This window comes from Pongo abelii, chromosome 3 (genome assembly GCF_028885655.2).
Source record: "Pongo abelii isolate AG06213 chromosome 3, NHGRI_mPonAbe1-v2.0_pri, whole genome shotgun sequence".
Classification (NCBI taxonomy): Eukaryota; Metazoa; Chordata; class Mammalia; order Primates; family Hominidae; genus Pongo; species Pongo abelii.
This window is the reverse complement of record NC_071988.2, coordinates 127,187,450-127,205,654: the sequence shown is the minus strand read 5'-3', so window position 1 is coordinate 127,205,654 and position 18,205 is coordinate 127,187,450. Positions and strand designations below refer to the sequence as shown.

The window sequence follows — 18,205 nt, the reverse complement described above, 5'->3', positions numbered from 1 at the left end:
TTTAGCACCATATTAAGACAATTTTCGGTCTCATAAAGATAACCTTTCTTAACGAGAATGATACAACAGCCTTTGCAAAAATAGAAGGTATCACAGACCCACTATGAAATGGAGACGTAATTTTTGCCTTGTGTTACCGGCAGTGGTAATGGGTAATATAGCATTTTACCCATGTATTCTCACCTTTTCACCTGGTGTTGGATAAACAAAAATATACATTGGCCAGAAAATTAACCAGTTTAGCGTGGCCATAGAGGATAAAGGTAACCGACCTGTCTTGGTTGGTTTGGGCTGCTATAACAAATATATTAGAAACTAGGTGGCTTAAGTGTACCCAAAATCTATTTTTCACGGTTCTGGAGGTTGGAAAATCCAGAATCAAGTTGATCTTATTCCTAATGCGGAAGATCTTATTCCTGCTGAGAGCCCACTTCCTGGTTTGCACATGGCCACCTTCTTGTATCCCGACATGGCTGAGAGCAGAGAGAAGCAAGCTCTCTCTTGTCTTTTTTTTTTTTTCTTAAGGGACACTAATCCCATTCATGAAAGCTTTACCCTCAATACCTAATTACCTCCCAAAGACCCCACCTCCTAATACTGTCACATTGGGGATTAGGTTTCACATAGGAATTTTAGAGGTACACAAACAATCCGTCCATAGTACCCATACTGAGAGGAAACCTATAATGTCAGTGATATAATTCATATATGGTTTTCAGAAAAGACTCCTGAATGTTAGTAAACTTTTGTTCTTTTTGTTCTTTAAATTTTACAGTAACTTTCAATAAAAAGTCTTATCATTGCAAAAAAGTGTCTCAAGTACACACACGAACACATACATGTACATACACATATATCTATATCTACATACTGGAGATATATATATACATACTATATATATACACACATATATATCTGCATATGCACAGACACATTTCTGTATAACTATTTAAATTAGGCATATTTCAAATGTAGAGATCATGTATATAAGTATTTATGAAACCCTTTCTGAGTTTTTACAACTCAACCACTAAATTTTTGTATTTAGGTAATTTCTATGGCTCCCAGTAGAATAGAAATGAGGAATTCAGCTAGTGGAAGTTAAGATGGCTCTTGTTACAAATAGAAGAGGAATTCTTGAAATATGGTTGTTGTGTGCTCTGAAAGGTCGAGTTGGGAATGAAACAGGCTTCCACTAAGAATTACTTATTATATAAATTCTGTACATTTTAATCTCTGATGTTCATTTAACTGAAGAATCATCTTTCTGATAGAAACATGTGTCCTCACATATTTAGATAAATACAATGGCTCTTATTTCAGGCCTTGGTGTCTTTTCTTCACAACAGTTTCCTGCTTGGGCCTGATCATTCAAGTCATTCACTCTATTTAACAGTTACTGAGTGTTTACTGTATTCTGGGCTGCTGAGATGAAACAGTTAACAAGACAGATAGGGTTTCTTTCATGGTGTATGAGAAGGGAGGGAGAGAAAAAGGAGGGAATGACAGTCAATAATAGGTGATAAACAAGGAAACAAAAACAATTTCAGACAGAGCTAAATAGAGTGAAGAGGTTAAAATGCCCTTCTTTTACCTGTACCTTCCCTCATCCCTAACATTATCATTTCTTAGAGACACCATTTTCTGACAGCCTCCTTCATGCAGTCCTGAAGAGACTGTTTCCTCCTTTTGTGGACCCACTGATCCTACCTCCACTTCTATCATGCCACTTTATTGTATTTGTTTGTTTACCTGTCTTATCTTTCCCAACCAGACTTTGAGCCTCTTTGGAGTAAAGGTCAGACATGTTTTCTTAATGATTTTGTAGTTGTAATTCCTGGCACATATTCTGTTTTTGCTCTTCATTGTAACCCTCAAGACACAGCATCTAAAACATTCAATAAATGTCAATTTACCAAATGTGTATGATTTTACAATTTGTATTCTTTCCAATGTATCAAGGGCCTTGAGAAAAACTAATTTCAAAGAACAAGGTATAACATATTCAATAAATGCTAGTCAACTGAATTAATCTGTTCAAGGAGTAAGGGAGCCTAAGGGTAGCCTTTCTATTATTGTACAACTCGAGGCTTAGTAGGAATGACTATGTTGATGTGATCACAAACTTCTGCAAAGGTTTTAGGATGTCCTCGTTAGAGCCATGGTCTATCGTTTTAATTCAGCCAGTGTACCATTTTAAAAATTGTTATTACAACTTAAGTTTCCTGCTACTAAACTGATGTGAGAAATTGAACATATATACTATATATTATGAGTTAAAAGACAAGCTCAAGAGCGCCAAAGAAATATCTTACATTTTCCAGAACCCAGAGAACTTGCTTCCCCAGAGAGTTAGAGCAGTGAATTTTACTCAAGTAATATAGCATTGAAGGACAACCAATTAAGTAACTAATTAAATAACCAGCTAAATAATTTGAGGAATGTGGTGTTGCCAGAAATTCCAGTATTTGAAAGCACTCTTTGACCTCACAAGAGTTTTAGGCCATCTATCTGAGGGCTCTAACCAGTCCAGGTGTTTATTCAGTGCCTCCCAGGGACTACCAGATCCAAGAAAGGGAGAGGAAAAGCTCTCGGCATTTGAATAATAAAGAACTTCTTAAGGTGATTTAGGATTCATCTGCATAATAATGGGTATTGTACAGGCCAGAGAACAAATGCACAGAACTGATTGCTTTGAACATTAATGAGAAAATGCCTTCCCTTGTTGCCAAAGCTGTTCTAGTTGAACCATGCTAAAAGCTCTATTAGGCATTCGATAATCAGACTTGGATTCTTTTAAGGGTTACGTTTTTAAAATGTTACTTCTCAGGAGGCCAGCCTATCTTTATGGCTTATGTGCTCCTCTATACTTCTTGGTGATTTTTCTCAAGCACAGACTAGAAGCATGTGTTAACTCCTGAGTTTTGCCTTCCACCTTCAAAGAATCCAACAGAGCACAGGAAAGCCACAAATCAAATGAAGTGCGTAAGAAGTCTGAGGCCTTCTGCAAAGTAACCAACCCATGTCTGCTCTATTGTGTGGTCATAGACTTATTTTTTTAAGGAAAATTTAGTAAGCAAAAATTTGTGAGTAGCAAAAATTATTTTCTATTTTTATTTTGCTAATGGAGACTCTGATAGATGCTGAATTAGTGAAACTCAGATAGAAAAAACATGTCATTAGGGATAAAGCAATGGGCTTTTCCTGAATTTCTAGATGTGGTCTCTTTATCAAAGGACAAAAAAGAATTGAAAAAGAGAAATAAGGTATACAAACTTCGATTAATATTGGGCAAAGTTCTGTTTTATCATTATGGTACCCATTATTCCTAAAATTTGTCAGCCAGTATACTAGATGTTTTATGTAATTATCTAATTTCAATCTCCCAACAACACTATGTGGCAAGTATCATTAGTCCCACTTTCACGGACAGGAAAATTGAGGCTCAGATATTTAAAGTAATTTGCTCAAGTTCTAATTGGTAGTAAGTTGAAGAACCAGGATTAGAAACTAAATGTGTATGATTTTAAATTCTCGTGGTACATATTCATCATGGAATACTACACAGCCAGAAGAAAGAACAAAGTCATGTCTTTTGCAACAACATGGATACAACTGGAGGCCATTATCCTAAGCAAATTAATGCTGGAACAGAAAACCAAATACTGTATGTTCTCACTTATGAGTGAGAGCTAAACATTAGACATACATGGACATAAAGGTGGCAACAATACCTACTGGGGACTACTGATGTGGTGAGAAATGGACAGAGGCAAGGGCTGAAAAACTACCTACTGGTTACTGTGCTCAGTACCCAGGTGATGAGATCATTTGTACCCCAAATCGCAGCATCACACAAAATACGCATGTAACAAACACACATATATACCCCCTGAATCTAAAATAAAAGTTGAAATTTTAAGACATCCATTCTTTCCAATGTATCCATTGCCTGGAGAAAAATTAATTTCAAAGATTAAACAATGCCCTCCCTCATTTAAAAAAAAAAGTATTTGAGGATAAGATTGATGCTGTGCTTTAGTGCTGAACTACCGGTAATTTTTTTTTATTTTTACACATTAACTTATAGTAATAATTTTTAGATTTAATTTAAATGCATTTAATTTAACTTATTTAACTTAATTAATTTGCATAACTAAATCTAAGTTCATATTTGTGGAAAGAGATTTGTTAAATATAAGCATGTCCTATCACTCTTTCTGACCTCATCATAGTTTTTAAATCCAAAACGACAGCTCACAGTGGGATGATGAGAGTTCAAACACACCTTGTGCTAAAAGCAGGAGGGGCAAGTTCTGGAGGACCACATAACAAGTACCGAAGAGAAGACTTAAAATGCTGCCCAATATCAACATCAAAATGAAGTTTTACTAGAGCAAATGACCTTCAGGAAACAGAGGAGAGAAAGAAAGGATAGATAGGACAGGATATAGATTAAGCCCCTGAAACGAATGATGTGCTATCATAACTGTGTCAAATTATCTTTGTACCATCACAAAATAAACTGAAGTTATTTCCTCAAATGTCATTCAAAATAAGCATGCTAAACATTTCTTACCATATTTGAGTATTATTCAATTTACTCAAAGGAAATGATCACCTAAGTGAATTTCAGCAAATCTTTTTATACCATCTCTCTGACTACAACATTCCTTCTTTGTCATAGACACGATTATAGTTTCATGCCCCTATTTAAAATAATCACAATCACAGTTCAGTACAATTACCTAGATATATCTCATGGTGCAATATCACATATCTACCCATTGAGATAAACAATCTTTTGTAGGTTTCTAAATCATTTGCTTTCTAGTGTTTCCCACTTCTTAAGTTGGGTAGAGAAGGGAGAAGAAAAGAGGAAGGTAGAAGAAAAATGATTACCCTCACCAGGAAAAAAAAAAAAGAAAAACACAGCAATATTAAGAATAATTCAGAATTGACTCTTTAACATTGAATCACATAATAAATTTTTTTCCTATAATTCACAGGTCACATTTACTTTCTTCTTGTTATTTTGTGGCAAGGAGAGGTGGTATTCAATTTTCCCCTCTGCCTTGTGTGTTTTCTTTGCAATTGGAAACATAGCAGAAATGGAGCTGGGAGTGCAGTAACTGGGACAATTGATTTCTTTTTGGTTACCTTGTAATTTCTGGTTGTATTCGGTCCTATCAGATTGGCTCCTCCTCAAGGTGCCAGAGTGGTCCCCAGAAACACTGCTCTCAACCACAGTGTCAGTCTTCCTTCTCTCCAGCATATAGAGTCTGGACCTCAAGAAGGCCAGATTCTTTTTCTTGGTGACCATGTTTTCTTTCCCAGTGGCTTCTTTGGGCTCCATATTAGGCAAAGACAAGCTTTAGAGGCTTGCAGGCAATGGCTGATGGCTAAGGTGCCTCAGGGTGAGGGTTAAAGCTACTAGAGTGACGAGTTTATCTGCCCCCTTCTAACTAAACCACTTCACTCCAGGGTTACCTGGCTGTGACTGCCACCACCTCTACGAAGTCCCAGAGCTCCACCCACATGAGGTCATTCTTTTTTAAACCTAGAATCCAACAGGGGAAGCTGCCACCTGTTACCTGAGAGACTTGCAGCACAGAGCTAGGCAAAGCAGGGACTGTGCTGTCACATGCTACTGAAGCAAACAAAAATCCCATTGTGTGGGGTGAGGGGTGGGGAAAAAGGAAAGTGAACAAGGTGAGGCAGTGAGGAAGGAAGTACACGTTAGCATAACCTGCAGTTTATGGGTTTAATGTGTGCCCATGGGTGTGTGCAGGTGCACTCAGGACACTGTGTTGTGGTCTGCTGCCTGGAGGCAGACTGGGGCTTGTGAGTGGCTTTTGGCTAGAGTTACTCACAGGTGACCCACGGAGTCAGTGCAGGGGCTATGAGAATTTGCATTTGCATCAAAACAGTGAGTACAGAATCATTTTCAGTGATTACTGTGCACACTCAAAGTTATGCTTCTGACTTTAAACATTGAACATTCAGCAATTATTTACTAAAAACATACTTGCCAAACCCTGATCCGCATTCCTGAGGAAATAAGGATTCACATGTGAGAGTCATCTGGCAGCAGGCAAAAGAAGTGGAGGGGAATGCCCATAGAGGCCTAGAGCCTTTTCAGATTTCTCACTCTCCACAGGCTGCCCTTGCCTGAAATTAGTCCTTCCATGGTCCCACCCTGTCCTTCTATGTTCTGGTCCTTAGGAAAATAAGCCCCATGTCAGGGTTCAATTTCTGTGAGATCTTTTCCCTGTCCCTTTCATAGATGTAGTGCCAGAAAAGGGCATCCCACCTTGGGAATTTAAGAAGAGGAAAAATGTTTGAAACCGAATAGGCACTACACTTCTAGAAAGTAGAAAGGATAGGGCAGGGATTAAAAGAGAGAAAGGCGAACAGTGATAGGCCTTTCATTAATTTTTTTTGAAGTTGTTTTTCCTCAGATTTCCTGAGATCTCTCAAGGGGGAAATTCTAAGAAGCTCTGGGAATGTGCTGAGTGCTCTGTATGCCTTCGTTAAAGAAAAGAAAGACCCTAAGGAGGAAAATGGATTCTCTCCTATTGTGAAGGGACCACCAAAATCCAGCTCTGTGCTGACCAGTCTGAATCTTGCATAACTTCTGTTAGAAAAGATTTATAAATGAGGAGAAAGATGTAAAAGTCATTTCCCAGCTCAGGATGTGTGGGCTCAGTATAGTTTGCATAATTATCTTAAAAGATAAATGACACATCTTCACCCACTATGGAGACATCTATATATAGCTTGGCATATTGAATGGCTTTTATTTAATATAATTGATAGTCTTTTTTGAATAAATCCTCCCAAGTACATTTAATAAATACTTTTAAAGGCATATTTACCTCTAAAATGTAAAAGGAATTTTTTGGATTTATGTCAAAATGCCTCAATTGTGTTCTAATATTATATATGTATGAATGTATGTATGCATACACACACTTATTCATATTCACCTGGTAACTACCAGGGATTTATTTAGATACAGTATCACTGAAAAAAAAGTGCAATTAAAACTACAGGACTTAATGGGTAACGTGAGGTTTAGGACACAGCACTCAGAAACTTTGCCAATGGACCACAAAAATCAGATCAAGACCTAATAAAAATGGTAGCATGAATTTACACATGATAAATGCTTAAGAAATGCATAAATACTACAGCAAATATAACCTTTTATCTTGAAAAAGACATGGCATTTGCTTGTGGAAATGGGCCTCAGAAAGGTCACAGCTTATGGGTTATGAAATGGCAGAAGAAGCATTATTTGAAATCAGAGGGAAATTTATTACACCAGATGTGGATGGGTGTGGCTCATAACTCAGGCAGTGAACTGAGGTCACTGGTAATGTTTGAGGCGTGTACCTGTGTGAGTTTTGCGTATTCTTATGTGGCTCAGGTCATCTGGGTAGTTTTCTGCATTCGACTAGTGTTTCAAGTAGACAAAATCACACACAAACAAATGCGAAATTGTGTTATGTTCAAACACTTCCCTAACATGTCAATCTTGTTGGAACAAATTTGTATTTTCAAAACAAGTGTTATAGCAGAACTTACTGTAATAGCTTCATTATACAACCCTGTATTGTGTAACAACAAGGATACATTCTGAGAAAAGCATCATTAGACAATTTTGTCATTGTGTGAACATTATGGAATATATTTTCTTTAAACGTAGCTTCATTATACCATCCTGTATTGTTTAACAACAAGGATACATTCTGAGGAAAGCATTATTAGGCAATTTTGTCATTGTGTGAACATCATGGAATGTATTTATGCACACCTAAATGGTATAGCCTACTACACATCTAGGCTATATGGTACTGCCTATTGCTCCTGGGCTGCTACAAACCTGTTACTGTACTGAGTACCATAAGCTATTGTAATGCAATGGTAAGTATTTGTATCTCTAAACATATTTAAACATAGAAAAGTACAGTAAAAGTATGGTGTTATAATATTATGAGACCACTATATGCAGTCCATCTTTGACTGAAACATCATTATGCAGCGCCTATGTTTTTTAATTTCACCAGTTATGAAGATATATAACATAGCTACTATGAGTTCAGTGGCAAATATATATTTTATTTATTCACATTATTTTGAATGTAAAATTTAAGAATGATAGATAAATTCTCTCAAAACAATCTTCTATTCAGTCAGGGAATCAGGCAGACACTGTTGGTTGCTTACTTGGTCTTCATTTTTACTGCCTCCTACCCCCATGCTACAACAGAACCCTTCTCTTGTTCAAGGCAGCATTAGTCTTAGCCAATCAATGATAATCTTTTTTCCTATTTTTTTTCAATCTCCCTTTCTGTTAGGGTTGGCCATGTAGCCCCGGTCCTGGCAAATAGGACCTTTTTAATAGTCTGATAGAATAAGGGGTGGATTATTGATCCTGGGAAAGCTTTTGGTTCTCCAATAAAAAGGGGAGTCTCATCTGGCTTCAACCTTCCCCCTTCTTCTAGACTGATCACAGGGGTAATGCATGGAGCAGTCACAGCCCTCCTGTGTCCATAAGAAAAGACCAAGAAATCCATGGGCTCTGATACCATCGACCTATGGAACCAACATCAGTAGCTTTTCACCTTTAGACTTGTTATGAAGGTCAGATAAATCTCCCCTCCCTAAGCTATTGTTAATTGGAGTTCTTGTTGTGAATACATTTCTAGCGGATTTAACAGATGGTGCTTAATTTACATACAGATTCACAGTTCTCTTGCTTATCTCCTTGACATTTCTTAAGCCAGTGTGTTTAGAATCCCTAGCATGAAACATGACTTAGTTTTGCTAGAAATGAGAACAGCCAGGTCAGAGAGATTTTGAGTGCTTTAACACTGGGGCATCTTGCTAGAGCATCAATGAGACTGGAGGAGCAAGTCCTCTAAGCTTCATATTTTTAGCAAAGGTATAAAAATGTTTTAATTCAGGAGGTTGATATTACTTAAATAAATAAAATATTGATATTAAGACATTTAAATGTATTTTGTTTGAATAAGGAACAAACAATTCCCAGTTCATTATTAGGAAAAGCACTGGACAGTGAGTTCAAGACTCAGTTTTAGTCTTGACTGTGATGTAAATCAGCTTCTTGATCTTACAGTTGACATAGTCTTTCTAGGTCCCAATTTCTTCATTTGTAAAATATAAGGGAGAATTCATCATTAGTGCTATTCACTCACTATTTTCAGTTCTCCATTTAGGCACATGGAGGTATTTCACTTCCCTACACCCTTTGATTTAGACATAGCCAAGCAACTTGCCTTGGCCAAAGAAATTGATTGAACGTGATAGACGTCACTTTCAGCGAATGTTTTAATAACACAGTGGGTGTTTTTGCTATAGCTTTTTTTCTGTCATTCCTGGTACTGGCAAGATTCCAGGCAGTGGCTGCTCCATCAGGATGAGTCCTGGAATGTAGATGACTCAGAACAAAGCCCCCAGACATCCCATGATGATTGTAAAGTTTGATCATGAAAGAATCCTTTGTTGCTTTAGTCTACTGAGATTTGGGGCTTTTTTATTACCTAGACTTAGCATAACTTAAACTATTCTTATTAATGTTGGATGTGGATTACTTGATACATAAATCTTTTCATGTCTAGCATTATGTGATCTCAGGATTCTGAAATAATCCAAGGTGATTCTAGATTGTAAAACTCATAATTCCAAAACAGAAGTCACATCTCTTGAACGATGTCATGAATAAACTAAATTGGAAGAAGGAAAGAGAAAAAGTTAGGAGCTTATTGTAGCAGTCCAGGCAAGAAATGCTTGGACTACAATATTAGCAGTAGGAATGTAGAAAAGTTGATGAATTCAAAATACCTTTTAAGAGTTGAACTGACACAACCTGTAGATGATTTGATTGAAGTGGATGAGTAAAAAGATGAATGAAAGATGAATTCTAGTTTTTAAGATTGAATAACTGGGAAGATTTTTTGTGCCGTGCACTAATATAGGAGGGAAAAAGCACAGAAGAGGAGTAAGATTGGTGGGATTATCAAGAATTCGATTTAGGACACATTAGTGTTAAGATGCCTATAAGAGATAAAAGAGAAATGTCAAGTAGGTTTCAGATTTATGAATTTAGAGTCACTATTTAGATTTTAGATAAAAACTGGAGTCATCAAAATATACATGTTATTTTAAGTCATAAATTGATGAGGTCATTTAAGAAGAAAATATGTCAAGAGGAGAAGGATCAAAATCAAACCCTGAAGGACTCTGAGTTTAGAGATGGTTTTGGAGGAAAATTCATCATAGAAAGTAGGAGAGCAACCATTGAGGTAGGAGAAAAACAGTGGAATGTGGTATCATAGAAGTCTAGAAGCAAGTTTTTCCAAAATGAAAGGATAGCCTGCCAGGAAACCAAATATAATGAAAATAATTCCTTTTAATTTGACACAATGTTGATCATTTATAAGTTTTTCCAAAGGAGTTTTGGTAATGTGTAGAGGAGAAAGCAGGAATAGAAGGAATTTTGCTAAAGGAGATAAAAACATTGAAACGTGGGAATAACACTGATGAGAACATTTGCAATCATTTATTATTATTTTTTCTTTTATTTTAGTTTCAGGGGATACAGGAGCAGGTTTGTTTTATAGGTAAATTGCATGTTGTTTGGGTTTGATATACAGATTATTTCATCACCCAGGTAATAAGCATAGTACCCTAGAGGTAGTTTTTCAATCCTCACCCTCCTCCCATCCAAAACACTCAACTAGGCCCCAGTGCCTGTTGTTCCCTTCTTTGTGTCCATGTGTACTCAGTGTTTAGCTCTCACTTATAAGTAAGAACACGCAGTATTTGGTTTTCTGTTTCTGTGTTAGTTCACTTAGGATTATGGCCTCCAGCTGCATCCGTATTGCTGCAAAGGACATAATTTCATTCTTTTTTGGTGGCTGCATAGTATTCCATGGTGCATATGTACCACATTTACTTCCTCCAATCTACCATTGATGGGCACCTAGGTTGATTCCATGTCTTTGCTATTGTGAATAGTGCTGCAATGAACATATGTGTGCATGTGTTTTTATGCAGTCATTTATTATTATTGGGCAATTACTATATGTAAGGATTATACCTAAGTAAAATAGTGAGAAAGGTAGGATAATATCTATATTTTTAAAATATAAGAACAGGTTCAGGGAAGTTAAGTAATTTTCCCAAGATCAAATAGCTAGTAAATGATGGAGTGACTCAAATTTACACCCCTCTTATAGGAAAGCCTGTGATCTTAGCCACTCTGCTGTATACCAAGTGCCTAGCAAACTGCCCGACATACAGCAAGTGTACAACAAATTTACTTTTCTCCACTAAAGGTATCTAGAAACAATTCCTCATTACCTTTCCTTTATTTTTTGGGATGAGTTCAAGGGATGTGAAATTTTATGACACCTCAAGTGATTTTTATGCACAGTTCAACTTTGAGAATTCCTTCAAGCATTCTTCTTGTCTCCAGTGTCTCTCTACTCCTGTTCCTCTTGCCTAATGTCTCTTGAGTGTCCTTTGAAACTATAAATTGGATCATGTCATTCTTCAGATTAAAAAAGCTTGCTGGATTGTTTCCTATTCATGTAGGAGAAAATCCAAATATTGTGTAGGCCTCAATTAGACTGTCTAGTTTCATTTCCAATTGCTTACTGTTCTAGGTTTAATTGCTGAATAACAAATCACTTCCAGCACTTAGTTGCTTAAAACAATTCTTATCATTGTATTAGCTCTCACAGTTTCTGTGAGCCAGGAATTTGGGAAAGGCTCAGCCAAGTAGTTCTAACTCAGATCTTTCATGTGGTTGTTGGCAGATATTGGCTGAAGCTAAAATGGCGAGTAGCTAGGACAGCTATGGGTTGATCAGGCATCCTCCTCTCTTGATAGTTTCAGGGCCTTTCCTTTTGATCTCTCCATGGGACCTAGTTTGGGTTTCTTTCCCTGCATAGCAGCTTGAGGGAAGTCAGACATTTATATGGTAGCTCGAGATTCCAAAGGGTTTTCCTATGAGAGCCAGGCAGAAAATCTATCATCTTTATTACCTATTCTATGAAGTCACATAGCATTACTTCCACTGTTGTTGCAAAGCCTACTTTCTCAATGAGCACAGAGTCTCTCTTTTCAATGAGAGGAGTATCAAAGTCACATTATAAGAAGAGCATATGGAATGGGAGAAATTGCTGTGGCTATTTGGAAAAATACAATCTGACTCACTATGATGGTTAATACTGAATGTCAACTTGATTGGATTGAGGATACAAAGGTATTGATCCTGGGTGTGTCTGTGAGGGTGTGGCTAAAGGAGATTACCATTTTAGTCTGGGGGCTGGGAAGGTAGACCCACACTTAACCTGGGTGGGCACCACCTGATCAGCTGCTAGCGCAGCTAGAATATAAAGCAGGCAGAAAAATGTGAAAAGGCAAGACTGGCCTAGCCTCCCAGCCTACATCTTTCTCCCATGCTGGGTACTTCCTGCCCTTGAACGTTGAACTCATATATATATATATATATATGAGATATATGAACTCATATATATATGAGATATATGAACTCATATATATATGAGCTCATATATATGAGATATATGAGCTCATATATATATGAGATATATATATATATCTCCTATTAGTTCTAGAGAACCCTGATTAATACACTCACATACTCATTACATACCATGTATTCTATTTTCTTTTGGGATTGATTTTGTTTAAGCTGTTTATTATACATGAAATTGCCTTCTCTATCCTCATGAAATATGACACGCCTTTCGTGATACAACTTAATATCCCTTCCTCTGTGACATTTCCCTCCTGCTCCTTGAACACAATCACTCCCTCCCTCCTCTGAAATCACAAATCAGCATACCTCCATCATAGTAGAGGGAGCTCTGTACATTATGTGACTCTAGTTACATTATGAGCTCTTCAAGGAATTTGCCTTTGAAACTTTTATCATGACTAGCAATATGAGATCAATAAATGTTTGCTGTTGTTGGAAGTCAGGCATAGCAGCTTAAGATCATGTGCAGCCTACCAATGTATGGGGAGAGGCTTAGACGCAAGCTGCTAATTTTTTTTCCCCTCTCTATGATCAATACCCTCTCTCCTGGAAAGAAAAAATATAGATTTGGAGACAAAGAGAAATTCAGAGAATATTATTTCCTCAAAGATGAGATCATTAATGTATTTGTGAGACGACCATAAAGCCAGCTTTGAGAGCTCTCTATTCAACTATAAATTGTTCATAGTGGCCCTGCTATCTTGTAGCTCTGTTTTTATATTCACTGCTGTGCTTCCTGAAAGCAATAATTTCTGCTAATGCACTGACCAAGCAGCAGCGTAATAATCCTGTCAGCCAACAATGGATGGGAGCTGAGGATTGAAAGGAGGCAAACCTTCTAATATTTTCATCCTCTTGACTGAAGTAATTTTAGCAATGACATATGATAGTACTTGGGCCTTTGTCTTGGCTGTAATGAATCATCCATTACAAGATTTTCAAGGTTGTTGGGGGGAAATTTATCTTGGGAAGGGGAAGAATCTTTGCAAGTGCATGAGGTGGCCTGGCCATGATCAAAACGAGCTACATAAGCAAGAAAAGGTACCATTGGAATCTTTGAAAACTGCTTATATAATGTTGCCAGGGTCTAAGTCAGATCACTGGATTCAATTTCCAATAGTTTATGATCTTAGAGAATCCATTTAAGAGTTACTCAGCAGAACAGCAACTTGTATCAAAGAAACTAATACAGGAGATGAACGATTCTTATTTTCCAGGGAGAATTCAGAATTAATTCTTTTGCTCCTTCTGTATAATTTGTCTCATCTTTATGTCCTAAAATTTGCACCTACTTGATTTTAGATCACTTCTAGATAGAACTACAGTTAGTTTTTATTTTAATTATAAGCAGCCAGCTTCCTATTTCTTTTATTCTAAGTATTTGAATTCAGAAAGATTTATTTAAAATAAAATCTTAATATTATGGTTAAATATTTAAATGTACATGTTATAGTAATATTGTGTTTTACATGCAGGATTATATGTTGCAGACTCATAAAATATGGCCATCAAATGATCCTAGAAGCTCAAGTTAAAAGAAATGATCCTTTGTTCTTCCACTTCCCAGGCATTTTCATTTTTATTTCACTCGGTTTTCATTTGTGCAGAAACCTGTTTGTCGTGACAGCTTGGTATATTGACTCCAAATATATATTTGTGCTTTTTTAACTTCAGGTTGAAAAACAGTAGTTATAGATGACTAGGAGAAAAAGTGTATTTTTAATAAGTGCAGCAAAGTCTCATGTAAATCACTTAAGCTAAGAAACATTTTTTTATGGCTTGAGTGACTTTGAAAAGTACATTGGCTACTGAACTAATCATAGAACTTTGCTTCATTAAATCTGAGATTTTTCTGTGAATCTTCCAATTTCTCTCTTGATATAGGATAAACCACTTACCCTCCCTGACTCAGTTTCTTCACCTTTTAAGGCTGAGCTTCAGATTGATCTCAGCGTTTCATAGAGCTGTATTGCTACTCCTTTTCAGAATATGATTAAATTCAAAATTATAGTATCCATGGTAACCATAACTAGGTCAGTTTGCACTTGGAGTAACAAATAACAGCGGAGAATCTGTATCCTTTTCCAACCATCCTCTGTTTGCAAAACCTCCTTAGGCTGCTGCAAGTAAGTAGCTTTGCAGAAAAAGATCTCGTAGCAACCAGGAGAGAGTTATGTTCTTATTCATTTGTGATTTACACACCCATCAAACTTCATGCAAATTAGGCAATGTGTATGTGATTTTACTTCACCCAACCAACATGAATATTTAAGTAATGATTTTACTAGTAAAGCTTTAATTATTTATTTTTATATATTGTGATTAATGTCTAATAAAATTAACACCTAGAGAATTTCTGTAAAAAGAATTGCAGTGGCATGCAGATGCCTTCTTTCCACTTTGGTCACAGCTAATTTTTTTCCTTCAGACCTAATATTTTCTTATTGAACCAAGAAATATTTATTGTTCCTTTCCACTTACCACCCAAATATTTTTATCTAACAGCATATATAACATGAACTGTTTTTGATAAAATCAATTATATTTATGTACTTTTATTTCACATATAGAAAAAATTTGAACAGATGTGTACATGGACACTGGAACTGGAAGGAAGGTGAGGGGAATTTTCCCTTTTCCCCTTAAACACTCAGTGTTTGACATTTTAAAATAATCTAGCAGGTACTAAATTTTTTATAGCACTGGATCCTCCTTCAAGTCACCAAGTCAAAATACTGTCCCCTCTTTAAATCAACAAGTAGAACAACAGCTTTAAGAACAACTACCATTTATTTGAGCACCTACTGTGTCATGCCATTTGCATATTCTTAGGATTGTTCAGGCAATCCTCAGAACAATTCTGTGAAGCAAATATTATTATTACTGTCTTACAGATGCAGAATCAAGACTGAAAGAAGTTAAGTAACTTCACTCTAGATCATCTGGTAGAGGGTATATAAAGGAGGTCTAGTCCTGGGAAGTTAGGCTCTAAAACCTATGCCCTTCCCATGAAAGCACATTTTCTTCATAAAAAGGGTAACTTACATCTTGTCTTTTCTGTAGTCTCCAAGTGGTTGATTCCATAAGAAAGTAGTCAAAGCCAGTGACTGTTGAACTCAGTTTTAGCATTTTTGAAAACTGAGATCCAAAAAGTGTAAATGATTGTGAAAAGGGCTTCAGTGGCTTCATTGCAAATCTAGAACTAAACATCTTTTTCTTTTGCTACAAAATGTTGTAAATACTGAAAACAATTTCTCATCTAATTCACTATTGCAAGCTGTCACATAATTTGGCTATAATCTTGAAGCCAAATGGCTCATTTTGCAGGCATTATTTGCACAGCCATTTCCTTTCTTTTTTTGTGGCAATGTATGTGTGGATTAGGAGTAACTTGCAGCAACCAAAGGTAAACTAAAAACAAATATGTCATGTGGTTTTAAATGTGCTAAATTTTGTCCTGATGTTAGTATAAATAGTGTATAAACAAGATGTGCACACTACTTGGGGTGGGATTATAAGGTTATGAATCCTTAATTGTAAAGAAACCAAAACGTATTTAGAAAAAGAGTAGGTGGAGAAAACAGAAGATTATTGAACAGGCAATAGTAAGAGAGATTTAGTGAGAGACTATAAGAGGCAAAAAAAGAGAAACAGCTCAGAGACTCTGAACTGAGACTATGTCCACCCCAAAAGAAGACTTTATGCAAGCGGACTTTAAATAGGCTAATATGTAATCAAGTCCTGGGCAGACTACAGGGTAGCAAGTTTAACCTATTACTGGGAAAAGGAACTGGATATAAAAAAAAGGAATCTTGACCCCTCTGTGACCAAAGTTTAAGAAAGAAACATTTAGCATATAATTAGGGTGAGATATATGACTGTGTGTGTCCTGAGTGCAGAGAAAGGAGGCAGGGATACTCAAGGGTTGACAGAAAAATGAGTGTAGCAACACTTGTGATGGGCTAGAAAAAGTCACAGGAAAGCCATATGCAATTGCAACTTTGAGATAAGGTGAGTAAACCCACATGTGTCTACTTATGTCTTACCGCTTTTACTGATACTCATTTTCATTTCAGTTTCAAGAAATCATTTAAATCATTTTTTTTCTGAAAGTAAATCAAAGTGAAAGACGTCATTAAGTCAGGTGACAAATACCTATCAAGCGTCTGTTACTTGCTGGACATAGCAGGAATGCTCCCAGGCAAGGAATAGATACCTATTTTTCAGAATTCTGATCTCTTTGGGGATTGCCAAAATGACCTCAAGTAGTGATGATATAGTGGAATAATCTATATTTCTGCTGACCTTGATGACATTTGGTGAGTGTTGTGGCCTTGGTGGCACTGGTCACATTTTTTTCAAAGATGTATAATCTGTCAAAAGCAAATTGGATCAGGACCACAACAAGGCTTTGCTGTTCATCCTCTTCCATAGATTAAGCCTTGTATGGGGGCAAAAAGTATGCATGGGAAACATTCAATTTACTAGTATTATTGCCTTACCTAGTCTCTTATCTCATTGTTTCCTACTGTTCTTCATGCATCAGGAAACAAAGATGACTGAAGTGCCTCTTGGTAGCTGATTAATTCAGTGTTTCCTCCATCGATAAGCACCAATTTCCCATAAAAATATAACAGAGTGCTAATACGAAGAGAAGGGCAATCTCCCTCAAATTACAATACGTAAGGCCTACTGTATAGTTTCCCCCAGACTTATTTAGGTACAGTCCAAGGAGATTGGAAATACTCATGCTAAATTGTCTCTTTCTAGGTCCCTGTGGCCTACCTCCATGATAGGTCTGTAGGTTTCCTGAAATGCCATTCTCGCTGTAATATTTTCTATATGGGATTTTATTAATAGTATTTTACATTTGTCTAGTGCTTTTTGCTAACATTTATGTCTTGATTTGAATTTTAGTGTTTCTCAATTAATAAACCACCCATTTATTTAGTATTGCTTAGGGTGAATTTACTTATATAACTATCAGATTTCATCCATTGTATGTTGAATTTCCACAGTTTTTAAACAATAACTAATCTCTCTGTTTTAAGTGGACTTTGTACATTCTTCATAGACTAACCATAGCCTTAGAAATACAAGGTGTAATTTAAGCAGAGAAGTTACATGTTTTAAAAATCACTACTACAAATGGTCTTCAAAAAGTTTATGGAAAAATGCATATTATAAAAAAACTATTCATGAATTTCAAAAATGTTTTTGCACCAAAATACACTTGTGCTAACTTTTGTCACATGTCTGAACAGGATCTCATTTGAGGTACTAAGAAGAATAAGCAATTGGTTTGAAAAAAGCCCTTTTAAGAGCAAAATGAATTCTGCTAAAGTTGAAGCAGGAACAAATATCAAATTTATGGTGAAGCTCAGTTGGAAGAATGATGAAATCACTGATGCTTTACAAGAAGTTTATGGGGACAATGCCTTAAAGAAATCAGCAGTTTACAAATGGATAACTTGTTTTAGGAAGGGATGAGATGCTGAAGATAAATCCTGCAGTGGCAAATTCATCCACATCAATTTGCAAGGAAAAAATTTATCTTGTTCATGCCCTAACTAACCAATATTTAACAGCTTGGACAATAGCCAACACCAC

At 36.4% G+C, this 18,205-nt stretch overlaps 1 protein-coding gene across 2 annotated transcripts in view; it reads right to left on the bottom strand.

Moving 5' to 3' along the window:
• Positions 1-18,205, bottom strand: part of ARHGEF38 (Rho guanine nucleotide exchange factor 38) — a 158,141-nt gene that overhangs the window by 120,581 nt on the left and 19,355 nt on the right. Inside the window, exon 1 of one of the 2 annotated variants that reach the window (XM_024246164.2) lies at positions 5,161-5,502. The exons of the other annotated variant lie outside the window; for it this stretch is intronic. Coding sequence (XP_024101932.2) covers positions 5,161-5,356 — 196 coding nt within the window. The 5' untranslated portion in view covers positions 5,357-5,502. Of the gene's footprint in view, positions 1-5,160; positions 5,503-18,205 lie in introns of those variants that run through there. 2 annotated transcript variants of the gene reach the window in all.